Raw genomic sequence first — 25,805 nt, 5'->3', positions numbered from 1 at the left:
TGTTGCTTGGGGTGGGGGGCATCTCCTATGGTTCCCGACAGATGGCAGTTGAGGCTGCAGTCACCCCAAAAGTGGTTTTGTTCACATGCTCAGGGTCTGAGCTGGGAGACCCAAGCAACTGGATCCCAGATGATCAGGTCTTGCACAGCGACTATTCTTACAGACAGCAAACAGGCCCCGTCGAGGGGAAGGCCTGGGCCATGGTCACAGGGGGACCAAGGCCTTGGCTGCCCAGCCCCCACCCCCGGTTCCTGCCCACAGCAGGAGTTATACAAGCCAGACTCATGTCAGCACGACCTCAGACAAGGCCAACCAGAAAAGTCCCCACCTGGACCCGGACCCTGCACTGACCTGAACCTGACTTTTACCCTCATGCTAACCTTGACCTGAACTCCTTCTGAACTCTGGCCCTCACTCCAATCCTAACCCCTAACCTGACACGGACTCTACTTCTGACCTTTACCTTAGTCCCTAGCATCGGCCTCAACCCTAACCCTGAACTCATCCCTTCCCCAGGGCCCACCCCTCCCTGGTCCCACAGTGGGCAGCCATCCCTCAGCTGAGGCCACGTGGCCCTCACTTAGGAGAGAGCTCACTCAGGGAGCATCTACCCAGGGCATTGCTGAGGCTTCTCCAGCAACCCTGCACTCCCTGGCTGCCCCCCACACACTCACTCCCCCCAGCCTTCACCAAGGCTGCAGTGGACTAGGGATTTGTTTGGGCCCTGGCTCCCAGCACCCTCAAGGGTGATCTGAATAGAGGCCTAGTCAGACCTTGGGCCCTCTAGTCGCCCACCAGCTCCTATTCTGGGGTCCCTGAGGACTCAGCTTCCCTGGCTTCCTCTTCTCTCTGCCTTCTGTGCCTTTCCGGGGGAGAGCCAACCCTCCACACCTGCTCCATGTTCTTCCAGACAATATCCCATGCAGGGAACAGGGCTGGCATCCAAGAGGCCCCTGGTAAGGCTCGCTGACTGAGGGGGGAGCCCCTCTGCACCCCAATCCCCTTCAGGAGGACACCATCTCCACCAACCACAACCATTCAACAGATATAACCTGGCTCCCACGTGGCATTTCCTGCAGGGGGTGGAAGGGAAATGGGGGTGCAGAGGAAGCAGGGGTTGAGAGGTTGCAGGAGAGGCTGCATGTAGGGCTGGGGCTGCAGTGCGGGGACAGGGACGGTCAGGCTGTGTGACATCTGAGAGGCCATTTAATTTCTCAGGTGTCTCTTTCTCAGCCCCAAATCCAGGTCCTCCAGGGCAGGGCTGTTGTAGCCCTTTGCAGCCTGTCAGAATGCCACCTGCAGCTGTCAACGAGCAGGAACCCCCTGACCTCTCGCCTCTCTGGCCCAGGTGATCATGAGGGTCAATTATAATGAATTTTGCCACTTTGTCACCAGCACTGTTGAAAGAAGAATCCTCATCCTGGAAGACAAGGTGGGGACCAGAAAGACAGAGGGCAGACGGGACCCAAGCCAGGCCCCACCAGGCCACTTTGACTCTGTCCAGCTCACCATGGTGCCGGAGTCCCCGGCTGCCAGCCTGACCTCCCAAGTAGATGTTAGTGTATTCTCGCTACAGCCAAGGGGCTCCTGCAGTGGCCGGGAGAGGTCATTGCTGGGGTCCCTGCGGGTGACCCAGCTTCATCGGCCTCCCTAAGGTGCCCACACCGTGGGTGGTGACCTGGCTCCAGGTGTCTCTTCTGTAAATGAACACTGACCTCAGAGTCCATGTCCTCACCATCTCTGGTCTTGTGGTAAGGGTCTGCTACAGCCCCGGCTGCCCTCAGGGTCTCCTGAGGCCGTCCTGACGCTCCGGCTCAGCTGGTGTTGGACAAGGCCCAGCAACAGGGTGGGTGGAGGAGTCCCGGTGGATCTGAACTACAGGGAGAGTTCATGGATCTTGAGTGGGGCTGGAGCCTCACGCCAACTCAGGGCCCCTTGAGTCAAGTCTGTCCCCGCTTGTCACAGGACAAGAATAGCCGATGACCACTGAAGAGCCTTAAAATACAAGTGGGCTGCCATAGTCCTGGGTAAGCATGAACGCCCACAGCATCTGGATACCCCCACTCGTCATCAGAGCTGCCCCCTTCCAGGGACCTTCGTGGTGACGCCACAGGGGTTTCTGGCAAAACCAGAGCCCAAGACTTCATTCACACTGCTACATTTGGCAGAACCAGCCCAAGGAAGCTTCACTCCCACCCCACAGCCCTACGTCATCTGAGGGTCTGTGGGTGTCCCCCCAGCCACCAGCAGCCCCAACCCTGAGGCTCCCAGTGGGGACTCAGCTCAGGTGTGATTGGTCTTTCTCAGAGCCTCCCTCGGCCCCTCCCTCACAGGCCTTGAGATCAGGGTTTTGTCTATGGAAAGTACACTTGGAGCTGAGGATTTACAATCCCGGGCATGGTGGCAGGGTGGCCCTGGTGCCTAGGGCCACATCCCTGCATAAGTCCACCTTTTCTCCATGTTTCACCCCACCCCACCCTCACCCCACCCCCAGACCACTTCAGAACACAGTCACCCTGCCTATTGACACTGTTAGGGCAGGGGGAGCCCCTATGGGTCACCTGGCCCAAGCCCCTCGATGTGGGAAGAAGAAACTGAGGCCAGGCAGGGAGGAAGTTGCCCCGAGACCTTGCTAACTGTGTCCCACACTAGAACCACCATGGGAACAAGGTCCTCCCCTCCCAAAGGCACCTGAGCTCCCCCTGGCCTCTCCACACCCCTGCAAGGTGCTGAGCCTGGACAGGGCACAGCCGGCTGTCCTGCACACAGGCCTGTGGGCTACAGGTGTGTGGTTTGTAGGCACACAAGGTGAGTTTGCACAGCCTGCCCTGCAGCTTGCTCTGGCACCATCAGGTATGCACAGATCCACGATTGTTGGAGGCCTCCAGGCACCTGTTCTATCACAAACCACCAAGGGGAAGGGCCGCGCCAGAGGACACCCAGCAGGTCGAGTGAACTGCAAGTTTGTTCAGCCTTGCCTCCCTGAAAGGCCAGTTCAGCTCTGGGGCAATCAGGAAGGAGGCAGGTCCCCAGGAGGCCACTAGCGGACAAAAGTTCCAATAAACAGAGTGGTCACTAGCAAGTTGGGGCCTCTGGCTAAGAGTGGGGAAACAACAACACTGACAGTGAGGTGAGGATTTCAGCCCAGCAGACTAACGCCAAACTTCCAGAAGGGATTCCAGAATCCAGCAAGATGAGTGGAAGGTCCGTCCCAAGACAGTCCAGCCCACTAGTATACAGACAGCAACACTGAGGCCCCGGGAGGCTCTATAATGGGAGCAAGGCTCAGGCAGCAAAGAGCCTGCATGTGTCAAGGGCGTCATCCAAGACGGACCTCATGGCAGGCCGTGGAGGCACACCTGTCGCTCCCCACCCTCAGCCCGCCCAGGGCAGCAGCAGCATCTCCCTCGGAGGAACTGTTCATCTCCTCCAAGACTCCTCCTCTGCTCCGTGGGCGATGGGGGCCAGGCCGGGTCACGCTTGCTCCCTTGGGAAGTCCGTGGCGGCGCCTCTCGGCTCTGCGGTCGGCCCGGGAGAGGCCGAGCTACCAGGGCTCCCTGGAGTCCCAGCGGCCAGGAAAGCGGAGCAGCCTCATGTCTTCCTTCTGGATGTGCTCGTAACAGGACTGGTGGGAAAGAGGCGAGGCTGAGGGGGAGCCGGCCTGCCTGCTCCCAGCCCCGTGCAAGGACGCCCCAATACCAGGGTGCCCCCATCTCCCCGGCCGGGGCCACCATGTCTCCAACCTGGCCTTGGCCACTGTCTGCAAGGAAGGGGGGCCTCCCCTCTCCTGTTATGCTCAGGGGTACAGCCTGGAACAGGCTCGGGGCCCCAGGGACCTCAGGGCTGGGATGAGGTACGGGCCCCTCTGCAGCCCTACAGCAACAGCAGGACCAGGGGCTCAGTGAGGACCTTCCCACAGGAGCACAGATGAGCAGGGAATCTGGGTTCATCCCCACAACAAGGTCCAGGGCAGGGAAGGGGTCTGCCCCACAGGCCAGAGTACTTTTGCCTCAGTCTACCACCTCTCTCCCTCACCTCCAGGGCCGTGAGCAAGAAGTCATACAGGCCTCCCGTGTGGATGGGGTCCATCATGTCCCGAATCAGGTGGATCTCGGCTCCCAGGTGCTGGATTCTGGGGAACATCCACCCCCACCATTAGAGGAGGAATGGGGCCCATCAGGGACAGGCACTGGGCAGCTGGGGAGGGAGCCCTGGCCTGGGTGGTTGGACACCTGGGATGTGGCCCATGCTCTGCTCCTGGCACCCATGTGGGACCCTAGGTGGGCTTCTCTGGGCCTCAGACCCCCCACACTGTACCAAGAAAAGCTGTGTCCATAAACCCTGATGTTCCAAGACTCGAGAGTGTGTCTTGGCTGGGTGTCAGGCAGGATGGGAAGGGGTCATCCTGCAGCTCAGCCCCCAGCCTGGGGCTCACCGGGCACGTGACACCACGTAGATGAGCAGCGGCAGCAGGTCATCCATGGGCAGCTTGTGCTCCTGGCCCAGCACACGCGACACAGTGGCCTCAATTTCCCCATATGTCTTCTCTAGCACCTCCAGCTTCTCCCGGGGGTCCACTGTGGTGCTGCGGCAGGGGAGCAGGCTCCAGATCAAGGCCCTCAGGTTCAGCCCCAACACCCCCGCCTCCCACCCCTCACCCTCCTCAAGGCTTAGACTCACATGATCTTCTGCAGACACTCTGTGGCTGACAGGAAGCACTTGTCCCTGACCAGGGAGAGTCTCTGCATGGCAGGGAGTGGGGAGGTAGATGAGGCCACGGTCCCTCCCCCCACCCAGCTCTGTCACTCCCTCCTGCCTGGGGCTGGAACTCTTGCCACCCACCTTTCCCCCTCGCTGGCTCCAGCACAGCCCCGCCCAGAGGCTCAAGTGACCCAGGGCAAGCCACAGCTCCACCGGGAGCCTCAGTTTACTCAACTGTAAAGTGGGATAAAGGGTCTCCAGGTGGTTGGGAAGGAAGATAACAGTCCCAATCGCCACTGGGTGCCACCGGGGAGTGAACACCTATGTCGGTGGCTCTCAGACAAGGGCTTTTTGAAACACAAAGTCCAGGTCCACACTCGGAGTCTGACTCAGTATGTCTGGCTGGGTCTGAGAGAGAATCTGCTTTCCTAATAGCTCCGCAGATGGTGCTATGCCGCTGGCCCAGCAAGCAGCCTGAGAGCCACCGCCTCGTGTGTAGCAGCCCCCTTGCCCTCCCAACACTCTCATGCGGGGATACCAACACCGCATGAGAGCACCCTCACGGGTGAGAACTGAGGCTCAGAGATCGGCATCCTGCCCACAATCGCATAGCCAGGAAAAGGGGGGAGCCCATGTTTGCACCTGCTCACTGTGGGCCAGTGGCTGCACCCTCACAGGAGGTCAGAATGACCCAGAAAGCTGGGGATCTCCCCCCTCACCTATCTCTGTGCTGTCCCGGCTCCTCTGCAGCAGGGAGGCAGAGGCCTGATCAGAAGGCTGAGCAAACCTTGGGGGCCCTACCCAAGGCTCCAGCCTCCCCCGACCCAGGGCAGGTAATGGACCCACCTTCTCACCTGATTGGTGGTCAGTGTGAGGTCCTTGAGGGGCCACAGGTGCCTGAAATTAAACAAGTGTGACATGGAGACTTCACCAGAAGGAGGGGGCAGGGTCTGAGGTCAGGGGGCAAACCCCCTGTATGCCAGGACCCACGGTGGGGCTGAGCCAAGGAAAGGGGTCCATGACGGCATCCTAGAGTGCTGGTGAGGAACCCAAGGGGAGGCTGGGAGAGATTCTGGAGTGGATAGCCCCCCAAAACTTGGATAGGAGTGAGGGGCAGCGCTGTACACCAAGGGACCCTAGGAGCAAAGTCCTGGTGGTTGGGCCAGAGAATGACAGCAGAAGAGACTGTTCTGGAGTCTTGGTGGGCCAGGGAAGGATGGTGCACAGGGAGGATGTGCCATGCAAAGCAGCACAGGACAGGAACTTGGAGAGACAATGAAGCAGGGAGGCCAGCATGGAGGAAGCAGCACAGAGGCCACAGGAGGGGGTGGGGAGGAGGAACACTGGGGAAGCTGTTCGCACCCAGGTTTCTGGGCTGGTGACTTGTCAGTTGCAGGAGACATTCATGATGGAAGGAGAAATGGGGTTTCAGAGAGGGTGGGTGGGAGCACCATTGCTGTGTGACAAAGGGGACCAAGTGTGGGAGGAGAAAAAGCACCCACACCCTCCTTTGTAGCATCAGTGGATCAGAAGGGGCACTGAGGAAAAAGGATGTTTCAGCAACTGAGGGTACAAGGGACTTGCTCTCACGACAGTCCTCGGTTTCCCCTTGAAGACCTCCCCTCCCCCACTCAGTCCAATTGCTGGGAGCAGAACACCTTGCCCCAGCGCCCCAGTGGTAGGTACCGAGGTAGGCTGGCCAAAGTGGGCCACAGCCAGCATCTCAGGGCAGGCTCAAGACCAGTGAGGGATTTCGGGAGCCCTGCTGGAGCTGCTGGGAAGGGGACACCAGCTCTCTAGAGTGCAGTGGGGACCTGAGTGGGTACAGTATAAATCTTGAGTGGCTGGTGCCATTTTCGTCACCATCAGTGGAGGCCAGAGAGACATCAAGAGAGGAAGAGAAGTGGCTTCCCTTCACCACTCAGTGAAGCAGCTAGATCCAGCCACGCCTGAAACTAGCCTCGCCGGCATGATCCTAGAACTCCGTGGGTACCTGAGCCAGTTGACACCAGCCCTATTTTGCTAGAGACAACGTGAACTCCACTTGCGCCCTCTCTACACGAGAGCCCTGGCAAGCATGGCAAGGCGGGGAGGCTTACTTCTGTACGTCCAGGAACTCGAGCAGCTTGGTGTCGGGGAAGAGGCTCAGGCTGGCAATGCCCTGGCTATACAGACCATCCTCCCTCTCGTGAAGAAGCAGGTAGAGAGTGAAGAGCTCCGAGTAGAAGCTGGGCAGCATAAGAGGCAGTACCAGTCCGTGCACCTGCAGGTCCCTGGGTGACAGTGGCCAGGACAGGTTGGGACCGGGGGAAGGGAGTGGGCACCTGGGGCCAGGGCAGGGATCACAACTCGGCCGCCCCTCAAAAAGCCCTGGGAGCTCCTTGTCCCTATGTCCTCCATTCTCTAGAACATGCTTCTGAAACCCGTTCTCAGTCATTCATGCCTTGGTGGAAATCTGCAGCCACCTGATCCTCTCACATGACGCTGAGAAAGCTGCTATGGCAGCCGGGGCAGGAGTTGATCCTCATTTGATGGAAAGCAAAACTGGGGCCCTGGGGAGACCAGGGACTTGCGGGAAAGCACTCAGCAGCCATTCCAGGCTGGTCCAGTATTGCCTCTTCGTTTTCTGGGTTTCCTGGGACTCCAAGGGGGAAGTTCTACCTAACGTCTAAGCCCATTTCCCACGTCTCCTGCCGTGGAGGATGGCCTCGCTGATAGGATCTCTGAAGGCAAACTGTAAAGTTCAGTTATGGGGGATCGAGGGAGACAGACTGAATAACCCACTTGACTCCCACTCTATGTGACCTCAGGCTTAGCCCCTGCCAGGCCTCAGTTTCCCTGTCTGCGTGTAGTGGGGAGGGTGCCCGGGGCAAAGGCTCAACTTCTGCACACCTGAAGGGGGAGGCTGGGATAGCGCATTCACCACAAAGATACACGTGACACAATGTGACGGTGCCCCCTCCCAGGTGACCCAAGGTTGAGGTCATGGGACATTCGGACCCTCAAATGGTCAATGAACAATGCTTGGTCGATAGCATGAGCCCCCAACACTTCCCTGGAAGAACCCCTACCCCCACTGAGGGAGGCTTTGGGAGCGAAAGTGTGCAGTCGCCCAGGTCCTGAGCCTGGCTGCCTCCAAGGAGGGGACCCCGCAGGCCCCATGGGAGCAGTCACCTTGTCTCTGCATCCTCGTCCTCCTCCGGAGCTTGGCCCTTGCGCTGTAAGGCCACCTGCAGCAGACCCCTGGAAATGGGCCAGAGGGACAGCATGGCTACCGCTTCCCGTGGAACCCGAGTCACCAAAGACTAGGGCAGCAGGCTCCACGCCCCGGAGCCCAGCCTCCCAGGCCTCTGCAGTTAGGAAGCTGGGAGCACAAGACATCAGCCCCAGAGTGCTGGAACCCCGCAACAGAAGGACTGCAGCACCTGGGGCCCCCATGTGTAATGCTGCTAGATGGAGTCTTAGCTCAGCCGGGACTGGAGATGGAGTCTGACTCCAGAGTCAGGCTCAGCCTGCAAAGGCTGAGAACTCCTGGGGTCAGGGGTCAGCCTGGGGCCTGGCCGAGGCGAGGACTCTGGCTACAGGCAGCCCTGGATGTAATCTCCTACCTTCTAACCCCTTTGCTCACCAGCTGGACGCTGCCTGATCCGCTCTCTGGCTCTTCCCCAATCCAGAGGCGCCATTCCCGCCCAGGGTGCTTGGCAGAGCACCTGCCATGTGAAAGAGGCCAGAGCCCTACCTGCCTGCCGTACCAGGGCTCACCTGTAGGCGGCCCAGAGCTCCCGGGCATGCTGCTTCACCTCCTCCTGGGCGAGCGCCTGTAGGTGCTTGTTGGCCCCAATGCCAGCATATGTGGCCTGAAAGGTTAGCATCAGCGTCCGGAGCAGCTTTCCCAGAGGGTGCAGCGAGTTGCCCAGGGCCTAGCAGGTGCAAAGGCAACAGAGAGGTGTCCAGGGCCAGGGGCTGGAGCACAGCACACCCCAACAAGACTCCCAAGACAGCTCCCACTTCATAGATGGGAACACTGAGACCCTCCGAGGAGAAGGGGTCCACCGGGCGCAGTGAGGAGGTCCCCTCCCTGCAGACCCCCCTGCCCCAGGGCCCTCACCTTCCTGAGGCACTCCCGCAGTGCCCTGGGCTCCCGGTGCTGCAGCAGCTCATCCAGGACGTCTTCCATTCTGCCCGCACAGGCCTCGGGCTGGCTCCTGGGGCACCAGGCACACACGTCTCTCACCCACACCTGGGCCTGGGCCCTGGTGCACCCCCTCCAGGAATCCTTCCTCCCCAGGCCACTCAGAGCCCCACAGATGCCAACCCTGGCCCTCTGGATGCCCCTGTGGGTGCCTCCGTGCACACATGCACACACGCACACACGTGCGTGCCTGCGCCTCACCTCTCACAGCACAGGTATTCCTGGGACTTGCGCAGCTCCCTCGCGTTCTGCACGTGGAAGCCCAGTAGGGCCTCCTGCTGGTCCCCAGGGCAGCCGGCACTGACGAAGTCCCGGAAGGGGCCATAGACGCCCTGCCAGCGGCTCTCCACCGGGAAGGCACCCACACCTAGCTGCCTGCGAGAGTGGGGGAGGTAGCGAGGGGGCTCTGGTGGGCAGGACCCTGGCCAGGCCCTTGGAGAGACAGGGATGTCCCACCTGGCCCAGAGTCAGGGCCCAGGAAGGGTGGGGAGACTGGAGGGCCTGACCTCCAAGCCTCTAGGAGAAGAAGGGAGAGGCAGAGAGGACACAGAGCATCTACTCCACAGTGGAGAGGAAAGAGACACACAGAGCCCTGGAAAGGAGACAGAAAGATCTGGAGAGCTGGAATCCAGACAGTGGGGTCTTGGCCTAAGAGGGAACAGGGCCCAAAGTCCAGGATCCTCCTGCCTGCAGAGCCCACTCTCCCTCCCAACACACTTGGTTCCTTCCTGAGCTTGATCCTGTCTTGGCCAACGGGCCCGGGGGTCTAGGCCGTGTGTGTGCCTAATGGAGCACTGCCCTCCCACATCACGTGCACAGATTGTCCTACACCTGTACCCCACCCAGGCTTGGTCCTGCTTCTGGGGTTTGCTGTCTACCCCCAACTCCTGCTGTCAGGGAGAAGCATGCAGGGATGATGGGTCTAGTATTCAACTCTGCTACCCCCCGACATCCGAAATGCTACCTGGGGCCATGTAACTACCACCCACATCTCAACAGACATGGCAAAAGTCACCACTTGAGCTACAGTTTTCCAAGGAATAACTCTGTCCTCATGGGGAAGAAGTCTATCCCCTTCTCAAAGACCCCCACAAGAGTGACAATGAGTCCACTTAGCAAGTTTCCTTCTTCACCTTGGCTGCCAGGGAACTCGGGTCCAGGTTCATGTTCCATCATAACCAGTATAGGGCTTATTTGTACCTTCTTTGCCTTTCAGTTCAACTCATACTTTTATTTTCCATTTTATTCTTATCTGTGTTAGTTTTACAAACCATCTTGCACCCTTCTCAGAAAAAAAGCAGAGTCTAAGCAAAGCCTATGCATAATATTTCTCTCCGGTTTTGTGTGTGTGTGTGAGGTTCTGTCATGGCCCTTGATTCCAAGAGTCTCTGACTTGAGGGCTTTGTGGCCCGAGCTCTTTGAACTCTCCAAAGAGCTAAGAGGAAGTACAGAAAAGCCCCTCTGATGAGACCTGAGTCCGTGGGGTCAAAATGCAGACACATACACAACCCTCCAGGATGTACAGGTCAGGCGGCCAGGCGGCCAGGCTCTCACCTCTTACGGGTGCTGCTTGGATCTGGCGGGAAGGCAGCCGTGTCCAGCATGCCTTGGGTGTGCAGCCCTTTCCCTGCCCCGCTGCCAAAAGAACCCTCCAGGGTGAAGCCATTGGGGAAGGTGACCTTGCCCTGCAAATGGGGGAAAAGAGGCAGAGATACCTGTCTGCCTGTCTATCCAGCTGCCCTTCCATCCAATCATGACAGGTGTCATGCCTGTCCATTCTGGGTCACAGGGGCTAGGGACTGATAGGGCGCCATCCCACCATCCATCCAATCTGCCCCACCCTGGGAGGGCTCATATTCCTTCACACCTGCAGGAGCCCTTGACCAAGAGCTGAGCCTACAGCTCAGGGGCTCACCTCTGAGGTAGGAGGCTGGGGGTGGGGGGCCCGTGCATAGGAAGGAATTCGGGTCAGAGCAGAAGAACTGCTACTGTGGGACTTGGGGGTGGAGGGTGGGGTGCAGGGTAAGTCCCAAAGTAGGAAGAGGCCTTGGGAAGGCATGAGGCACCACTGGGCCTGGGAGGGCCAGTTCCTGCTGCCTGGGCTGTCCTGTTCATAGCTCTCCTGGCCTCCAGCCTTCAGATGCCATGGTGCCCTCTGGTCATTAGAAGACTGAAACAGCCCCCGCATTTCCAAAGGCCCAAGCAGGGCCCGACTGCCTCCTGCTGGGTCAGCTTGGGCAGGAACATCTGAAGGACAGTGACTCCCGGGGCCCCTGCCCAAGGCATCAATGCCAGTAAAGGGGGTGCATTCCCAACCGGGGGCCTGCAGGGAGACACAGCCACGGCCCACCAACACCCTGGGCCCCCAAGGCAAGTCTACCTGTCCCCTCCTAACTCCCACCAGGATCAAATCCCAACTCCACAGCAGGAGGGGTCACTGAGCCCACCCCCTGGACGTGGTGGAGATGGGAGAGGCCCTCCCCTACCTTCCACACCCAGTGCCCACGCCCTTAGCCCTGGAGCCAAGTAGGGAGATTACAGGCTCCACCCAAGGCCTTGGCGGGAGTGGAGTAAGTCTCGGTGGTCCTCACCTTCCCCACAAGGGTCAGGTCCCTGGTGAAGGTGCCCTCATACAAGGAGTCATCTTCAGAGAGGAGGACCCCTGGGCCCTAGAGAAGGAAGCCGGAGAGAGGAGAAGCCATGGAAGGGCCTCCAGGAGACTGGGGGTGGGGAGGGTGCGGCAGGAAGAGAGGAGCAGGCCTCGACCTAGGGATGGAGCGGTCCTGAGCCCTGCTACACCTCCCAGGACTGTGCCTAGGCGGGATGGCAGCCGTGGGCCTGCTGAGAGCACTGAGCACCAGACCCACGGACCTCACCCCTGGGTTACCCTGAAAGACTCCCAGGGACCTGGCTCCTTCTCTCTGGCAGCCTCTCTCAGAAAGCCTCCCAGGGACCCTTCCTTCCCCACCTCCTGCTCAAGAAGCCCTGGGCTTCTCCTCAACCATCCCCACTGCCCTGTCACTGACCCTCGGTGACAGTGGAGCTGACCAGGCTCCCTTGTTGCATTGGTTTCCAGGAAGCTCAGAGCCAAATGGGATACAATTTGTGCCCTACTTGAATCTATTTTGTGTCTATTCTTGTCTTTTCTTCCTTCTTCAAACTTTTCCAGAACAAAGTGGAGCAAGAGCAAGTGTACAAGCCATAATAACAATAAGAGTCACCAGGCCAGAGCCCTACTGTGTGTCAAGGCATCTGGCAAGGTGTGGGTGAGGCCGGAAGCAGGTGCTGGTGTGCCTGGCCTCAGGAGACCCAGCTATGAGCCTCAACCCTGCCACTCAACAGAACGTGACACCAGGCAGGTTCTCTGACCTCTCCGAGCCTCATATTTGTCTTTCATACACTGGGGACAATGACATGATCCCATGGAACCCAGCTTCCCACCCTATCCACCCCTGCCCAACCTCTGCTCAGCATCGGAGCCCGCAGAGTAGGAGGGGGGCTCCAGAATTCAGCCCCAGTGCAGGGAGAGGGTAGCTCAGGGCACACAGGGGTCACCCCACTCACCACCATCTTGTCTGCCTGGAAGGTCCCCTGGTAGCAGACACCAGCCTGGGTGACCATGACCCCCGGGCCATGGCGCTGGTCGGCCTGCCACATGCCAATATAGCGCTCACCCCTGGAGAGGAGCCAGAGTTGGGTCAGAATTGTTCCTGGGCCCCTCGGTGTGCTCTCCTGGCATGGATGGGGTGGGGGTGGAGAGCAGATAAGGAGCAATGATACTGCCTGAATCCACCCAACTCAGGCCTGGGGCAAGAGAAATCAGGACCTCCAAAAGGAAGAGAGAGTGGAGGAGGCAGGGAGCCTGCCTGGGGGAGGGTATCCTGGCAGGCTTCCTGGGGGAGGTGGCAGGAAGGGCAGATGGTGTGCAAAGCCCTGGAGCTATGAACCTACCACAAATAGGACAGGTACGTGGGGACACTGAGTGGTCTAGAAGGTTGGAGGGGTGTGCAGGTGGCATGGCAGGGATGAGGTCAGAGACATGGGCAAGCCTCGAATGCCAGGCCAGGGGCCCTGGGCTTTGTCTCACAGCCCAGAGCTCTGGCAAGGGCTGTGGTCCTCACATGGCACTAGACCAGGGATCAGAAACTCCTGGACGGCACAAGGAGGGGCCCAAGTGGGGAGGCTCCTCGGTCAGGGAGCTCAGGGCTCCCTCATCCTGAGCCTCAGCGACATCCAAGGTCATGAACAAGAAGTGAGGGGTTTCAAAGAGACTTGGGGGACAAATGGACAGACCCACTGATGACAGGACCCGTGCCCTGAGGCACCTTGGTCTGTGAGGGTCTTCTCTGCCCTGCAACCCTGCGGGGCACTCACCTGTCACTGTCCTCCTCGATGCCATAGCCACTCCGCTGGCCCCTCTCCCAGTGGCCCGTGTACTTGCAGGGCTGCAGGGCCTGGGGGGCGCTCTCGAGGACCCCGAATCCATGCCGCAGGCCCGCCTGGAAGTAGCCTCTGTATACCTCGTCGGTGCTGTACCTGCAGAGGCCACCAATAGCTGGCCAGGCCTCCCCAAGCTCAGTCCCGGCGATGGGGCCACCCCACGAGCCCACCCTGCCTGCTGTCAGGCCGAGGGACACTTACTCACAGATGCCATAGCCACACATGCTGCCTTCCTGCCAGTGGCACTTGTAGCAGTCAAACGTGTCCTCAGAGGCCTGGGGTATCAGGTGGATGCCGAAGCTGTCAGTGTGGGCGCAAGGAGAGGGCAGTCAGCACCAGGGGCCACCAGCTTGACCCCAGGACATCCCGTGACATCCCTCCGTACCACCCAGGAGTGTCCCTGCCTCGGAGCGGCCTTCTCAGACAAGGGGGAGAATCTCCCAGGTTCTCAGGCATCTCTTCTTCCCAAGGGTCACTCTTAGGACATGCCCACCCCCCCGCCGCCATCCCCCGTGCACCCTAGGAGCACTTCCAGACCCTGACCACTCGCTCCCTCCTCCGGGCTTTCCGTTTTGTACAATCAGGGGAGCTGGACCAAATGGCCTCAAGTTCCTGCTTGAGGCTTGGGAACTGAGGACCGGGTCAGGCTCGTGCCGGAGGCAGGGACGAAAGCCACTCACCTGCCCCCCACACACTCCTGCAGCAGCCCCAGGCTTACCCATGCTCCAGGCCCTGGCAGAAATTCCCCACGTGATTCCGTCCATCCGGCCACTTCAGGGTACCCCTGGAAGACAGTTGGGTCCACACACATCAGGCCCACCAGTCCCATCCAGTACGCACAGCTTGCACCCCCCCACCCCCCACCACCCGCGGACTCCAGCATAGACTCTCTCGGAGGCTGAGGCTCCCCTTGGACTGGACGCTCTGCCCCCACCCAGCCCTCTTCTCTGACCCACGGGCTCTCAGCCTTTGTCAACTCCTGGCACGACCACTCGCCACACCCCACAGGCAGGGAGAGCTCTAGAAACATCCAGGTTCCCTTTCTCCCTTGACCAACAGGAGGCTCGGAGCTAAACTTCAAGCTTAATCAAATGCTAGTCAGTGGCTTCTAGCATCCTCCTCTCCGCTTCTGGCGCAGCATTGTTTTCTTATATTTGTTTGTTTGTTTGTTTTGTTGTTGTTGTTCATTTGCGTCCTCGAGCCCTCTCTGGAAGAAGGCAAGGTATCAGAAACAAACACGCTTGTGAACATAACCCTGGTAGGTCCAAGTCCCTCCTGCTTTCTGGGCCTTGGCTTTCCCGGTGGTGGCGCGGGGGTTGGGGGACACATGTTCTTCCAAAGCCCTCCTGCTTGTGGGGCTGACACAGGTCTGCGGCTGAAGCCAGACTCACCCTAGAACCTGCCCTAAGGCCTCGGGCAAGTCATGCCAGTCTCTGGCCTCAGTTTCCACACCTACAGAATGGGTGATAACACGCCCCTAGAGTGTTCTTGGTAAGGATGGGTGGAGATGGGAAGTCTGCAAACCATTTTTGCTAGCAGATGGTGCCACGTGGATACGAGAATTCTCCTACCCTCCTGAGAACAGCCACTGCAGCCCTGCAGGCCAGCCGCCTGAAGCCTGTCCCCCACACTCTGGGGTCATCACCATCAGCAGGACCCTATACCCACAGACCCAGGACGGGCCAGGTCCTCTCCAACGGGGCTCAAGACAGACAGGGAGACAAACGGTCGACCAACTGATGCAGGAAGTAGCCTCCAGTTGGTGCCCGGAGGCAATCAGGTCCTGTCTGCCCCCCACCCCCCCGGACTCGCAGGGGAGCCCTGCGGCTTGCGGGCCCGGAGCCCCGGTCACTCACTTGCCGTGGGGCCTGCCCCGACACCACTCGCCCTCGTAGGTGGCCTGGCAGAGCCGGCCCTCCGCGCGGAAGGTGTACGCCACGCAGCGGCAGGTGGGGGGTTCGGAGGGCTCCAGGCCCGCCCCCAGCACCGGGAAGTCCTTCTTTCCACGCAGGGCCTGGCACACAGCCTGAGTCATCTTCCACTGCCAGACCGTCTGGTGGGGGCAGGGGGAACGCAGGACACGTCACTGCTGTGCAAGCAGCTCCTCTGGGAAGGACAGTGGGGAGACAGTACCCCCTCCACCGCCCCTCTCTGACCCTGTTCTGTCACTTGGAGCACCTCCAACTGCTCCACACTGCTCCCTAGGGTCCTGTGCCCAGACCCGAGATCCTCGTGTACAGTGCCCGGGCCTGCCCAGAGGGACCAGCACAGGCCCCCGTCCTGGCTTCACAGGGAAAAATGCCCTGTTCTCTATGGCATTCTGATCCCTGGAGCCTCCAGGGTGGCATAGTTGTGCCCCACCTCCCACTCCTGGCGCCTTCCCTCACTCCTCTGACCCCACTGCCCTGACTCACAGCTCACCCCCTACTCACCCGGTCCTGAGGGTCCTTGGAGCAAAAGGAGAGCTCTTCCTCAGGTGTGAGGAGGTGAAACATGCACCTAGATAGATGGAGGTGACGAGTAGGCCCCAGCTCTGTCCAGGGAGCCCAAGCCCTGGGGTGTGGGCAGTTTCAGGAGGGTGGAGGGAGAGAAGGCCTGGGGTGTTATGGGAGGGAGCTGCTCACCCGTCCTGCGCAGGATCTATCCACACCAGCTTCAGATCAAAAATGTGGACATTGTGGCCCTGGAAGAAAATGGGGTACAGGTGTCACCCAGGGCCCAGACCAGACGCTCCCCTACTGCTCTGGCCCAGGCTTGCTCTAGGCACCAACCTGCTGCCACCCGGCTGGGTGTCCCGCCAGTGGCTTACTCCAGCATGCCCAGCACTGAGCCTGTTCCCATCTCCAGGGCAGCTCCTCTATCTCCCTTCCCATCTGAGGGCCTGGCCAGGAGCCCAGGAGCAGCCTGTCCACTCCCCTACATCCTGCTCCATCATGGCCACAACTCGGACACCCTCAGCCCCTGCTGGAAACCTCCCATAGGCTCCTACTGCCTGGGGGATGGAGGCCTCGCTGCTGAGCCCATATCTGAGACCACAAAGGTGACTCCTGGCTCATATGTCCTCACGCCTAGCCCTCTCCAGAACGAGGTGCCACGGCCCTGCCATACTCACATCTTCTCAGGCTTGCCCCCAATCCCGCTCAATCTGACCCTTTGCTCATGCTGCTCCTTCTACCTGGAATGCTGTCCCTGCCCTGAGAACTGATGAATGAATGTCCCTTCCTCTAAAAGATTCGTGTAGCAACCTCCTGTCTGGCCTAGGCAGGCCGGTCACTGCCTCACTGCCACAGGAGGAGGAAGAGGCCCCAGGCCCAGGCAGGGACAAGGGTGGGCCTGGTGCAGGCATGCAAAGGTCCAGAGGTAGGAAAGGACACAGTGCATTCAAGTGACAGTATCTCATCCAGTATACTTGGAGCCCTTTACGTGAGGTCAGGAGTGAAGGGGAATGCAAATTGAATCAAAACCCCAAAACCAGGCTTCAGGAGACACAGGTTTGGGCTGGGCAAGTAGCACCCCTCCCAGGCCTCAGCCTCCCAGCCTGCAGGAGAGTCCTAGACTGACTTTCTGAGAGGACAGAGAAGACAGTGCTATGGCTACCGTGAGGGCAGTATGAGTTCAGGGGGCACTAGGCACAGTCAAGGTGACAATCCCAAACCCCAGGCCTGGCTCCCCCAACCCCCACTTTCTGTGGAGTCCAGAGCCCAGGCACTGCTTCCACGTGGCACTCTTCTCTAGAAACTTCATGTGTGCTCTGAGTCCTTCATCCAACCCTCCTTAGCCACCAAGAGCCACCCAGGATCTCCCAGTCTGGGGCTCCTCTCCTACATGAGGAAGAGAAGTAAGAATTGTCCAGCACCTGCTGCAGGACAAACTCACAAGCATCCCACTTTCCAGATGAGGAAACCGAGGTGATGCCTAGCGGGGATGCCAGCTGGCAGGTGCTGAGGCCGGGATGCACCTGGAGCAGCGCACCGTCCTCCAGGGATGACTCCACCTGTCGCCTCCACCCTGGCACTGCCTGCCTCTCAGCCCCCATCACCTCCCCCTCCACTCCCTCAAGCCCAAGTCCTTGCTCCCTGCTGTTTCCCTCCAATCTTTTCTCAGCCAGACCCCAGACCCCCACTGCAGCCCCAGGACCTCTGGTCAGCCCCACCCCAACCTGTAGCAAGATGAGGGCATCATCGAAGAGCAGCACACGCTCTGCCCGCAGCGGGGTGACCATCACGGGTATGTCCTGGCTGTCCTGAAGGAGTCGGCGAGCAGGGGTGCAGAGCACATCCTGAGGAGGAGAGTGGGGAGGCATGGGGGTCAGGCACCCTCGGGCTGGTCACTGTGGCTGCTCCCCTGCCTGTCTCTGCCCCGAGCACCAGCCCCTGCAGTCTGAAACTGTCCCAGAGGCCCCCAGCTCAGTGGTGGACACTGGGGTTCTAAGGTCTGCAGGGGCATCACAACTTGTCTTGAACCTTCGCTCTGATGCCCGCCCCACCTCAAGCCACTGCCCCTGCCAAGCCGCCCAACAACACTCACCACAGTTCTGCAGTCCCCGCCTCTTACTGGCGATTCTGTCCCCTTTCCTGTCCACCTAATTCCCTACACTGGGCCCCAGGCCTGTCTTACCCTCTCGGGGCACAGGGGCTTTCCTCCCAGCAGGGACAGTGCATGACACAGTGGGCAGTGACACGAGGATATGATCGTTTGGTGGCATCCCAGGACAGAGGGTCAGTTCCAACTGCTCCTCCCTAGAACCAGCTCATAGCTTGGGCTGCTCAGCAAGTGCATGGAGATAGCTAGACAGGTGGGCCTCACAGCCACCTGCTTCGGCCACCACTCCCACTTCCAGGTGGGGAAGCTGCAGCATGGACAGCCCAATAGGCCACACTGCCTGGTGAGAACCCCTTCCCTGACCACGCCTCAGGCCTCAAACTCACTCTCAGCCGGCTGCTCAGGGTGTGCCAGAGGGCCTGCGTGGCCATGGCCTGGTCCAGCGCCTGCCTCATGAAGGACTGTAGGTTCCCAAAGACAGTGGCTGCGTGTACCACCAGCTCCCGAGTGGGGTGATGCTGCAGGGACACAGAGAAGCTGGTGAGCACGGGATGGGGGTGGAGGGGGGCTTGTCAGAACCTCCCCCCCACTGTGACGGCTGCCCCAGCACTGGCCTGGCCCCAGCTGCTCAGAAGGTCTGGATCTAAGCCGAAGTTTGTCCCTTTCTCCCTGCCAGGCCTTCCTTCGGGGAGAGGCCAGCATGAAGGTGCTTCCAGACAGGACCACTGGATGACTCCCCTCACTGGGCCTGGGCCAGGTGTCCTCTCCTCCCATATATGATTCTTCGTCTGCTCTTGAGTCTCTGCTGGCCCCACTTGGGCACAGCCATGTACCTCAGACAGGCCAGGACAAGGACACACCCCTCCAAACCCCCCAGAACACAGCCATATCCCCAAAGCATGGCCGGGTCCTTCTCAAACCACAGTTCCCGAGTCAGTGTGTCCCCCAAGCCAGGGCCCTGTGTCTCTCCTCCTTCGGCTTCCCTGCAAGCAACAGGGAAGCACCCGGCCCCCTGACAGTCCCTGCTACTTACCTCCCCGATGGTGTCCCCGAGGCTCAGCAGGAGGAACACGTACTGCTGCACGTGATGGGCGAGCGGCTGGCAGAGGGCCTGGGCCAGCGCTGTGCCCACAGAGGCCTCTGAGCTCACGCCCGACAGGAGCTGCCACAGTGCCTTCCTCTGGCGTCGCCAGTATTCCCTGAGCAGAGGGAGGGCCACACACCGCCTTCACTCCCCTACTCCATTCCTGAACCCGCCACCATCGCCCCCCCACCCCAGCTAACTGCGCCCACATCCCAGCGACAGTCCCAGACCCCAAACTACTCTCCTATCGGATAAATGCAGTTGCCCCATTGCAGAGTCAATGGCAACATCTCATTTGAAGGGGTGGCTGAGTAGAACCACCCACCCCGACAGGACGGCACTCCTTCCGCCTTCCCAGGGTCAAGCCTGGCTAGGGGATATCTGGATTGTGCTCACAGCCCCAGCAGACTTCCCTCCCTCCCTTCCGGTGTGGATCAGTGTAGAATTGTTAGAATCAGGAGTGTTCAGGATGAGTCATGGGCCATGACACTCACTGCTCGGGGATGGGACTTCCCCGACCTGCCCCCCCCTCCCCCGGACACCCCTGCCCCACTCAGAGGGCCCCTGCAGCATCCTGGGCTCACCTCTTCTTCTTTGCTGCCTTCTGAAAGACCTGTACCACCAGGCAGCTGGTGTAGGACTCGATGTACCTGCAGGCAGCACAGGGGACTCCCTGCAGGCCCAGCCCACAGCTTCACACCCAAGCCCCTGCCCCTCTGGGGTCCCCAGATCCCATTCACTGCATAGCTGGAACCCTGCCCCAACCAGAGAATTCTAACTCAGTCTTTCTTCACTGGGAAGCCCCAAGGCTCAGGTCTGCAGTGTCTGAGCCTGAGCCCAGCTAATGCCCAAGGCCCTGGGGCCAACCCCGGGTGAGCCCCACCCCCTACCAAACCCAAACCTTGGCCTATGCCTGACCCAGGTGGAAACCTGGTGCTTGGTGGTGGGCACCCTGATGCCCAGGCCAAGCCCCAGGTGCCCTCGCTGTCTTACTCCACGTGGACCTGCAGGACACGGTCGGCACCGCACAGCAAGAGCAGGGATTCCAGACCCACGGAGTCCTGATGGCACAGCCTCTCCCGCAGCGAGTGTAGGCTCTCCTCTGTCACTTCCCAGAGCTGCTGGGAGCTCTGGTGCAGCTGCTGCAAGAGCCGCAGGTGCTCTCTGCCCCGGGGGTCCGAGGGCTCTGGGGCTAGGGCGAGGGGGGGTGGGTACAAGCACAATGTGAGGGGGGCAGGGCCATTCCTCCACCCAGGGGAGCGGTGCCCCACAGCCCTGGAGCTGCAGCCGGGGTCCTCAGGACAGGGGAGGAGACCGATGTGGCCCCTAGAGCTCAGAAGGGATGGGCGGGCTGGAGCGTGGGACAGCATCTTTGAGGAGGAAGTGGGGGCACAGGTCCCCCCATCCCCTATGACACCAGGACAGCACTGATGAGCTAGGAGTGGGTCTGGGATATGGGATCCATTAAGTCCCGTGGTCCCCTGGCACAGACAGAGCCCCAGATGGAAGACGCCTGCCCAAGGTCACTTCATTCATGAGAGGGATTGTAGGGGAAAGGGGAGAAGATGAGTGGGAAAAATCAGAGAGGGTGACAAACCATGAGAGACACCCAACTTTGGGAAACAAGCAAGGGGTAGTGGAAGGGGAGGTGGGCAGGGGGATGGGGTGACTGGATGACAGGCACTGAGGGTGGCACTCGACAGGATGAGCACTGGGTGATATGCTATATGTTGGCAAATCGAACTCCAATAAAAAAAATACAAAAATAAAAAGGAAAATAATACACATTAAAAACAAAAACAAAAACAAGTGAGACCCCCAAACTGGAAGTAAAAACCCTGTCATGTCCTGGCTGAGAGCAGGATGGGAATCCAGGCAAAGAATCAGGCCTGTGCCCTGGAAGAGGTGGGATTCTGACTCTATGTACAGCTGGGTCTAGGCTAGGGGGTCATGGCCTGGCCCCTCGGGGTGTCTCTGAGAAGGGAGCAGCCCCCAACAGGAAGCAGAGCCCCAGTCCCATCAGAAGATGCCGATACCAAGTGTCAGCCCTCCCGTTTGAGGCTGAGAAAGCTGCACCCCAGGTCTAACAAGGTAGGACTCGATGCCCAGAATGGTTCCTGTGTCCACCCCCACCCCCCGGCCCTCACCCCTGCAGAGCCAAGACTCACTGGTTTCGAGCAGGGGCTGGAGGACAAGGCTGTTGATGCGGGCGAGCGTAGCCGAGAAGACCTCCTCCAGCCGCAGCAGGGCCTCCTCCTCAGGGCTGCACATGGCCAGGGCGCCGCACTCGGGGCCTGTGAACAGGGCCCAGGCCCAGTCTCAGGGTTGAGAGTTAGAGGGTCTCTTAGCCCTAGAGCCTCAGACTGCCTGTCCCTGGCTCTGACACTCTGAGGCTCTGCAGTTAGCTGACCTGGGGAGGGTGGGAGATATGATCGAAGCCGCTGGAATGGGCGGGCGACAGAGGCAAACAACAAGGGGTCTCATTCCTCCCAACCCAGCCCCAATGGCACCAGAGGTCACTCCAGGCCCCTGGCAAAGTCTATAACTCCCAGGGAACCGGCTCTGGGGCAGTGGGGCGGGTGCTCAGAGGTCTGGCCAAGGGCCCAGGCCCAGGCATTCCTGCCCCACCTTTCCTGCTGCTGCTTTAGAAGGGCGAGGCCTTGGGAGGGACAGGCAGGAAGGGGAAGCAGCTAGACACCCAGCTGTGGCCTGCTCTCTGTGGGTCCCTGCAGCAGCCCCGGTACCCCCCGCCGACCCCAACATGGGACAGCGAGGCAGTTAGCTCCAGGTGAACTCTGGCAGACCGGGGAAGCCCAGCCGAGGAGCCAGAGGGTACAGCAAATGTGGTCCACCTGACTCTTCCCCATTATCTCCAGAAATGGATGGAACAGAAAGGCCCTTTGGGGGTGACCTTTCCATCCTCAGTTGGCAGCCAGTCCATTGGGGTCTGAACTGAGAGGTGAGGCCACTGGCTGAAGGTAGAGGAAGAGGATGCAGCCTGGACAGGGGGTGTGTACTAGGAACCAGGAGAGGGCGAGTGTCACAGGGCAAGCATCAATAGCTCGAGGCCGGGAGGTCCTGAATACCAAGCATCCCCCACACTCACACTGACCTGGAGCCCACCCCAGTCACACGGCACCTAGGACATGGAGCTCTGTCCCTCCCCACTTCAGACTTCCTCCCTCTCTCCCCTCTGCCTGCACCCATGGTCCGCACCTCAGCTGCTCCCACAGGACTCTGTAAGTCCTCCTTAGAAAGGATAAACTGGTGGGGGGAGCTGCTCTGGATGTGGAGACCTGGTCCTCAGCCTCCCTCCCAGTTCAGAGCAGCCTGGGCCCCTCAGGATGAGTCTTACAGACCCAGGCTGCTAACAGACGCGACTCTAGGAACCTTCTAGATCTGTGGTCCCAAATGAGCTGTCTATCCCTAGGGACGGGAGGCACATTGCCCAGAGGAAAGGCCAGAAGTTCCACATGGCTGATGAGACGGTGCATGGTTGGGGATCTGGCCTGGTGGTGCCCAGGGGCCCCTGTTCCTTGGGTGAAGAACTTCGGGCTTCATCCTGGAGGCAACCAAGAGTGTGAGAGCAGGGAGCAGACCAGGCATGAGTGTGTTTGGGGGTCGGGGGAGGTGCTAAGCCATAACATTGGAGGGACCCAGCAGGAGTCATCCCTACTCGAACCCCTGTCACACCCCAACCCATCCGGCTCTGGTCAAGGGCATGGCCTCCTTACCCTCGCTCTCCACCCTGGTGCAAGGTTCCTCAGTGGTAGGCTGCATGTGAGGTACATATGGAGAAACTGAGGCCCAGGAGGGAACTGGAGGGCCCAGACGCTACCCGTAGAGCATGTGCCGGGCTCAGACCCAGGCCTCTGGCTCCCCGTCCCATCAAGCTCACCAGAACTAGGTGGTTCAGAAGGGCTGGGCGACTTGTCTCAGGGACACACAGCAAGTTCCCAGCAGGGCCCAGCCTCCTACCTCCCTCAGGCAACCTTGGTGCTCCCTGCAGGGTGGGGTGAGGACAGAACTGGCTGGTCCTGGCGTGCCCAGGTGAGTCAGCTGCCTGTCCCCGTGTCGATCTAACCAGCAGCCAGACCTGCTCTCTCCCCTGCATTCCTGGCCTGTGCATGCCAGATGGCTCTCAGGCAGCAGGGCCATTGAGGCCTCCCCTGCCCTCCCCAGGGCCTGGCCCCTCGGGCCCCTCGGCCCCTCAGGCCCCTGGGCCACACCCTATCATGGCACCCACTCTGGTATTTCCTGGTCTGGACAGGCAAGGAAGTTTTGCTTGCCGTGGAGTCCTCTGACACAGCCAGCAAGTGCAGCGGTAGACAGAGCAGAGAAGGGCTGCCCAAGGGAGGGGGCGCAGTCTGCACTGTGGCCTCTCCCCTAGCACCCCTCCTCCGGCCCTCCAGGGCTCTAAGCCTCTTGTCCTAGACGCCCCCCTCCGGCGTCTCACAGCTCCCCTGCCCCTCCCTGCCCCGGCACACGCAGTCCCGAGTTTCCCAAACATGGGATCCTGTTCCAGCCACCAGGCGTTGGCCCATGCCGGTCTCGCTGCAGGCGTCACCTCCTCCTGGCAGCCTCCCAGGCAGCCCCTCGCACCCTAGCCCTGCACGAACCCTGGCGGGCGGGCTGGGGGTGCTGTCCCTGCGCTGCCCCTCAGCTCGAGCCGCGTGACCACGGGCAGGGAAGACGAGGCTGAAGGCGCCGGCACGAACTCGACCTCGGACGGCCCGGGTCTGGGGGAGTCGCGGAGGGACGGCGACGCGCCGGCCCAAGGGGGCGCTGGGCGAAGGTCCTACCTGGAGTGAGGAGTGAGCGGCACGCGGAGCACAGGAGCCCGCCCACGGACGCGCCACCTCCGCCCCGCCCGTACCTGTGCGGCGCCCGTGCCCCGAGCGGGGACTGTCGCCGCGGCCGCCCGCTCCCCGCGGTCCGCCCCCCCCCGACCACCCCCGCCGCTCCGGCGCTCGCCACGCCCTCCGGCCACGCCCCCGGCCACGCCCCCGGCCACGCCCCGGCCACGCCCCCGCTCGCCCCGCCCCGCCTCCGGGAGCTGCAGGTGGAAGTGGGGGCGGGCGCCCGCGGACCCTCCTGGCAGGAGGTGGGACGCGGCGTCGGTCCTCCCCGCCAGGGGTCTACTCCTGACGCCTTTCCCTAGAGTCCTCCCGGGTCCGAAGGACCCTGAACCCAGCGGGAGTCAGAGGAGAGGGACTGACTCCTCACCCACACTCACACACACACACTCGCTCGCTCACCCGGGCCGGGCTAACCTGGCTTCCCCGGGAAAGGCTCCCAGGAGGCGGTGTCCGGGATCCTGGCGGGGCCTTCCCGGGGCACTCGCCCCTATTCTGAGGCTCTGGGGCCTGGATGCTGCACCTTTTTTTTTTTTTTTAAGTTTATTTATGTATTTATTTATTCGTGATAGAGAGAGAAAGAGAGAGAAAGGCAGAGACACAGGCAGAGGGAGAAGCAGGCTCCATGCCGGGAGCTTGATGCAGGACTCCATCCTGGGTCTCCGGGATCATGCCCTGGGCCAAAGGCAGGCGCTGAACCGCTGAGCCACCCAGGGATCCCCTCCACCATCCTTCCTAATCTCAGCGGGCAAGCATGAGCCAAGAGCTCCAGAAGCTTGAAGTCAGGAGTGGGGTCAACCGAGGCTGCCCAGTGGCCCCTTGGGCCAGGTGTGTGTGGCCAGCCGCCATTCCTTTCTGTGTGACCTTGGGGAAGTCCCCCCTGCCCCCACGCCTGGGTCTCAACATGGCCCAGTAGGGTGAGAAGCCAGCACTTGTGTGTTCCGGGCCCTGCGACCTTGGAAAGGGTGGTGGAAGCCTAATCCCAGGAGAGGGAGGACGATGATTCAGCCTGTAACAAAGGAGCCCGCTGTCTGCTGCCTGGTCCCCCTCCAGTGGTCACACCAGCACCCCCTCCCCCAACACTTCCCGTGGTACACAGGTTTCAGGGCCACGTACAGGCAGTGGAAGAGCAGAAAGGGTACCCCAGCAACCCCCTACTCAAGTCTGAGTGCTTGGGAGTCATGCCCCATCCTTCCAAGCTGACCAGAGATCCCCAGTGGAAGGGGCACAGGGCAGTGCAGGGGTTCCTTCCCAGATGAGCAGGGTCTCAGTGGGTCTGTGGGCTCCCTGGCACACATGGGGGTGGTCAGGCAAGGGGTTTCTGGAGCTTGGGAGAGAGGGTCAAGGGCTGAAGAGGGACCATGGCCACATGTAGAGAGAGCAAGGTTGTCCAGGAGTGTGTGTTCTTATCACATGAGATGAGCAAGTCAGGCAGGACAGAGTCCCTGAGCAGGAGGAAGCTGATTTTGTGTTTGGCTTCTCTGGGCCAGCCCTTCCTCTCTTTGGGTCTCAGTGTCCTCATCTGTACCTGTAGCTGAGGGAGAACAGTGCTGCCTGGGCTGGAAAAGGAAGGGACGGCCCCCCTCGGCTTCCTCCCCAGGGCCCAGACTTCCTGTTCACATCTAAGGGAATTGGAAAGCTGGGGGCTGGTCTTCCCTTAACTACTGCCCCCCAGGCTGGGTGTCCACCCCAGTATTGCCAAGCTGAGTTTTATCATCTGCCAAATGGGGCAAAAACTGCCAAGCCTCTCTCCCTCCTTCTCTCTCGGATAAGGCCAAGTGATCTGTGGTGCCCCCAGCAGTGCCCAAAGGTCAGCCCCCACGGGGTCCACCTGCCCTTGGTCCCCTGCAACATAGCCAAGGGCCCCTGTCCAATCCCACCACAGATATGCACACACCCACCCACACCATTCCCACATCCCCTGCACACATACACGATTCCACAGCCACAAGAATGTGTGGTGTGTAGACTTCCATGTGCCACACAGACC

At 60.5% G+C, this 25,805-nt stretch overlaps 1 protein-coding gene across 9 annotated transcripts; it reads right to left on the bottom strand.

Moving 5' to 3' along the window:
• Positions 1 to 2,871: 2,871 nt before the first annotated feature.
• Positions 2,872 to 23,894, bottom strand: ALS2CL (ALS2 C-terminal like). Of its 9 annotated transcripts, none has more exons than XM_049097623.1 (27): positions 23,762 to 23,894; positions 22,858 to 22,962; positions 21,128 to 21,253; positions 19,953 to 20,151; positions 19,544 to 19,609; positions 18,909 to 19,074; positions 18,262 to 18,393; positions 17,493 to 17,612; positions 15,958 to 16,016; positions 15,766 to 15,832; positions 15,190 to 15,386; positions 14,052 to 14,117; positions 13,539 to 13,633; positions 13,268 to 13,448; positions 12,458 to 12,569; positions 11,485 to 11,562; positions 10,448 to 10,578; positions 9,095 to 9,268; positions 8,810 to 8,906; positions 8,464 to 8,621; positions 7,876 to 7,944; positions 6,801 to 6,974; positions 5,556 to 5,598; positions 4,681 to 4,742; positions 4,436 to 4,585; positions 4,036 to 4,132; positions 2,872 to 3,625 (listed from the first exon to the last, which is right to left on the bottom strand). In XM_049097623.1, the coding sequence occupies exons 3-27, from the start codon at positions 21,228 to 21,230 to the stop codon at positions 3,545 to 3,547; spliced, it is 2,877 nt and encodes a 958-aa protein (XP_048953580.1). In that variant the 5' UTR covers positions 21,231 to 21,253; positions 22,858 to 22,962; positions 23,762 to 23,894; the 3' UTR covers positions 2,872 to 3,544. The 9 variants fall into 9 exon arrangements, 8 of the variants coding, with proteins under 8 accessions (XP_048953580.1, XP_048953583.1, XP_048953579.1 ...); XM_049097626.1 differs by lacking the exon at positions 23,762 to 23,894 and adding an exon at positions 23,579 to 23,750; XM_049097622.1 differs by lacking the exon at positions 22,858 to 22,962.
• Between the last annotated feature and the right edge of the window lie 1,911 nt (positions 23,895 to 25,805).

This window comes from Canis lupus, chromosome 20, assembly GCF_003254725.2.
Source record: "Canis lupus dingo isolate Sandy chromosome 20, ASM325472v2, whole genome shotgun sequence".
NCBI classification, from domain to species: domain Eukaryota; kingdom Metazoa; phylum Chordata; class Mammalia; order Carnivora; family Canidae; genus Canis; species Canis lupus.
Note: the sequence above shows the minus strand (reverse complement) of the source record. Positions and strands in the feature narration are given on the sequence as shown.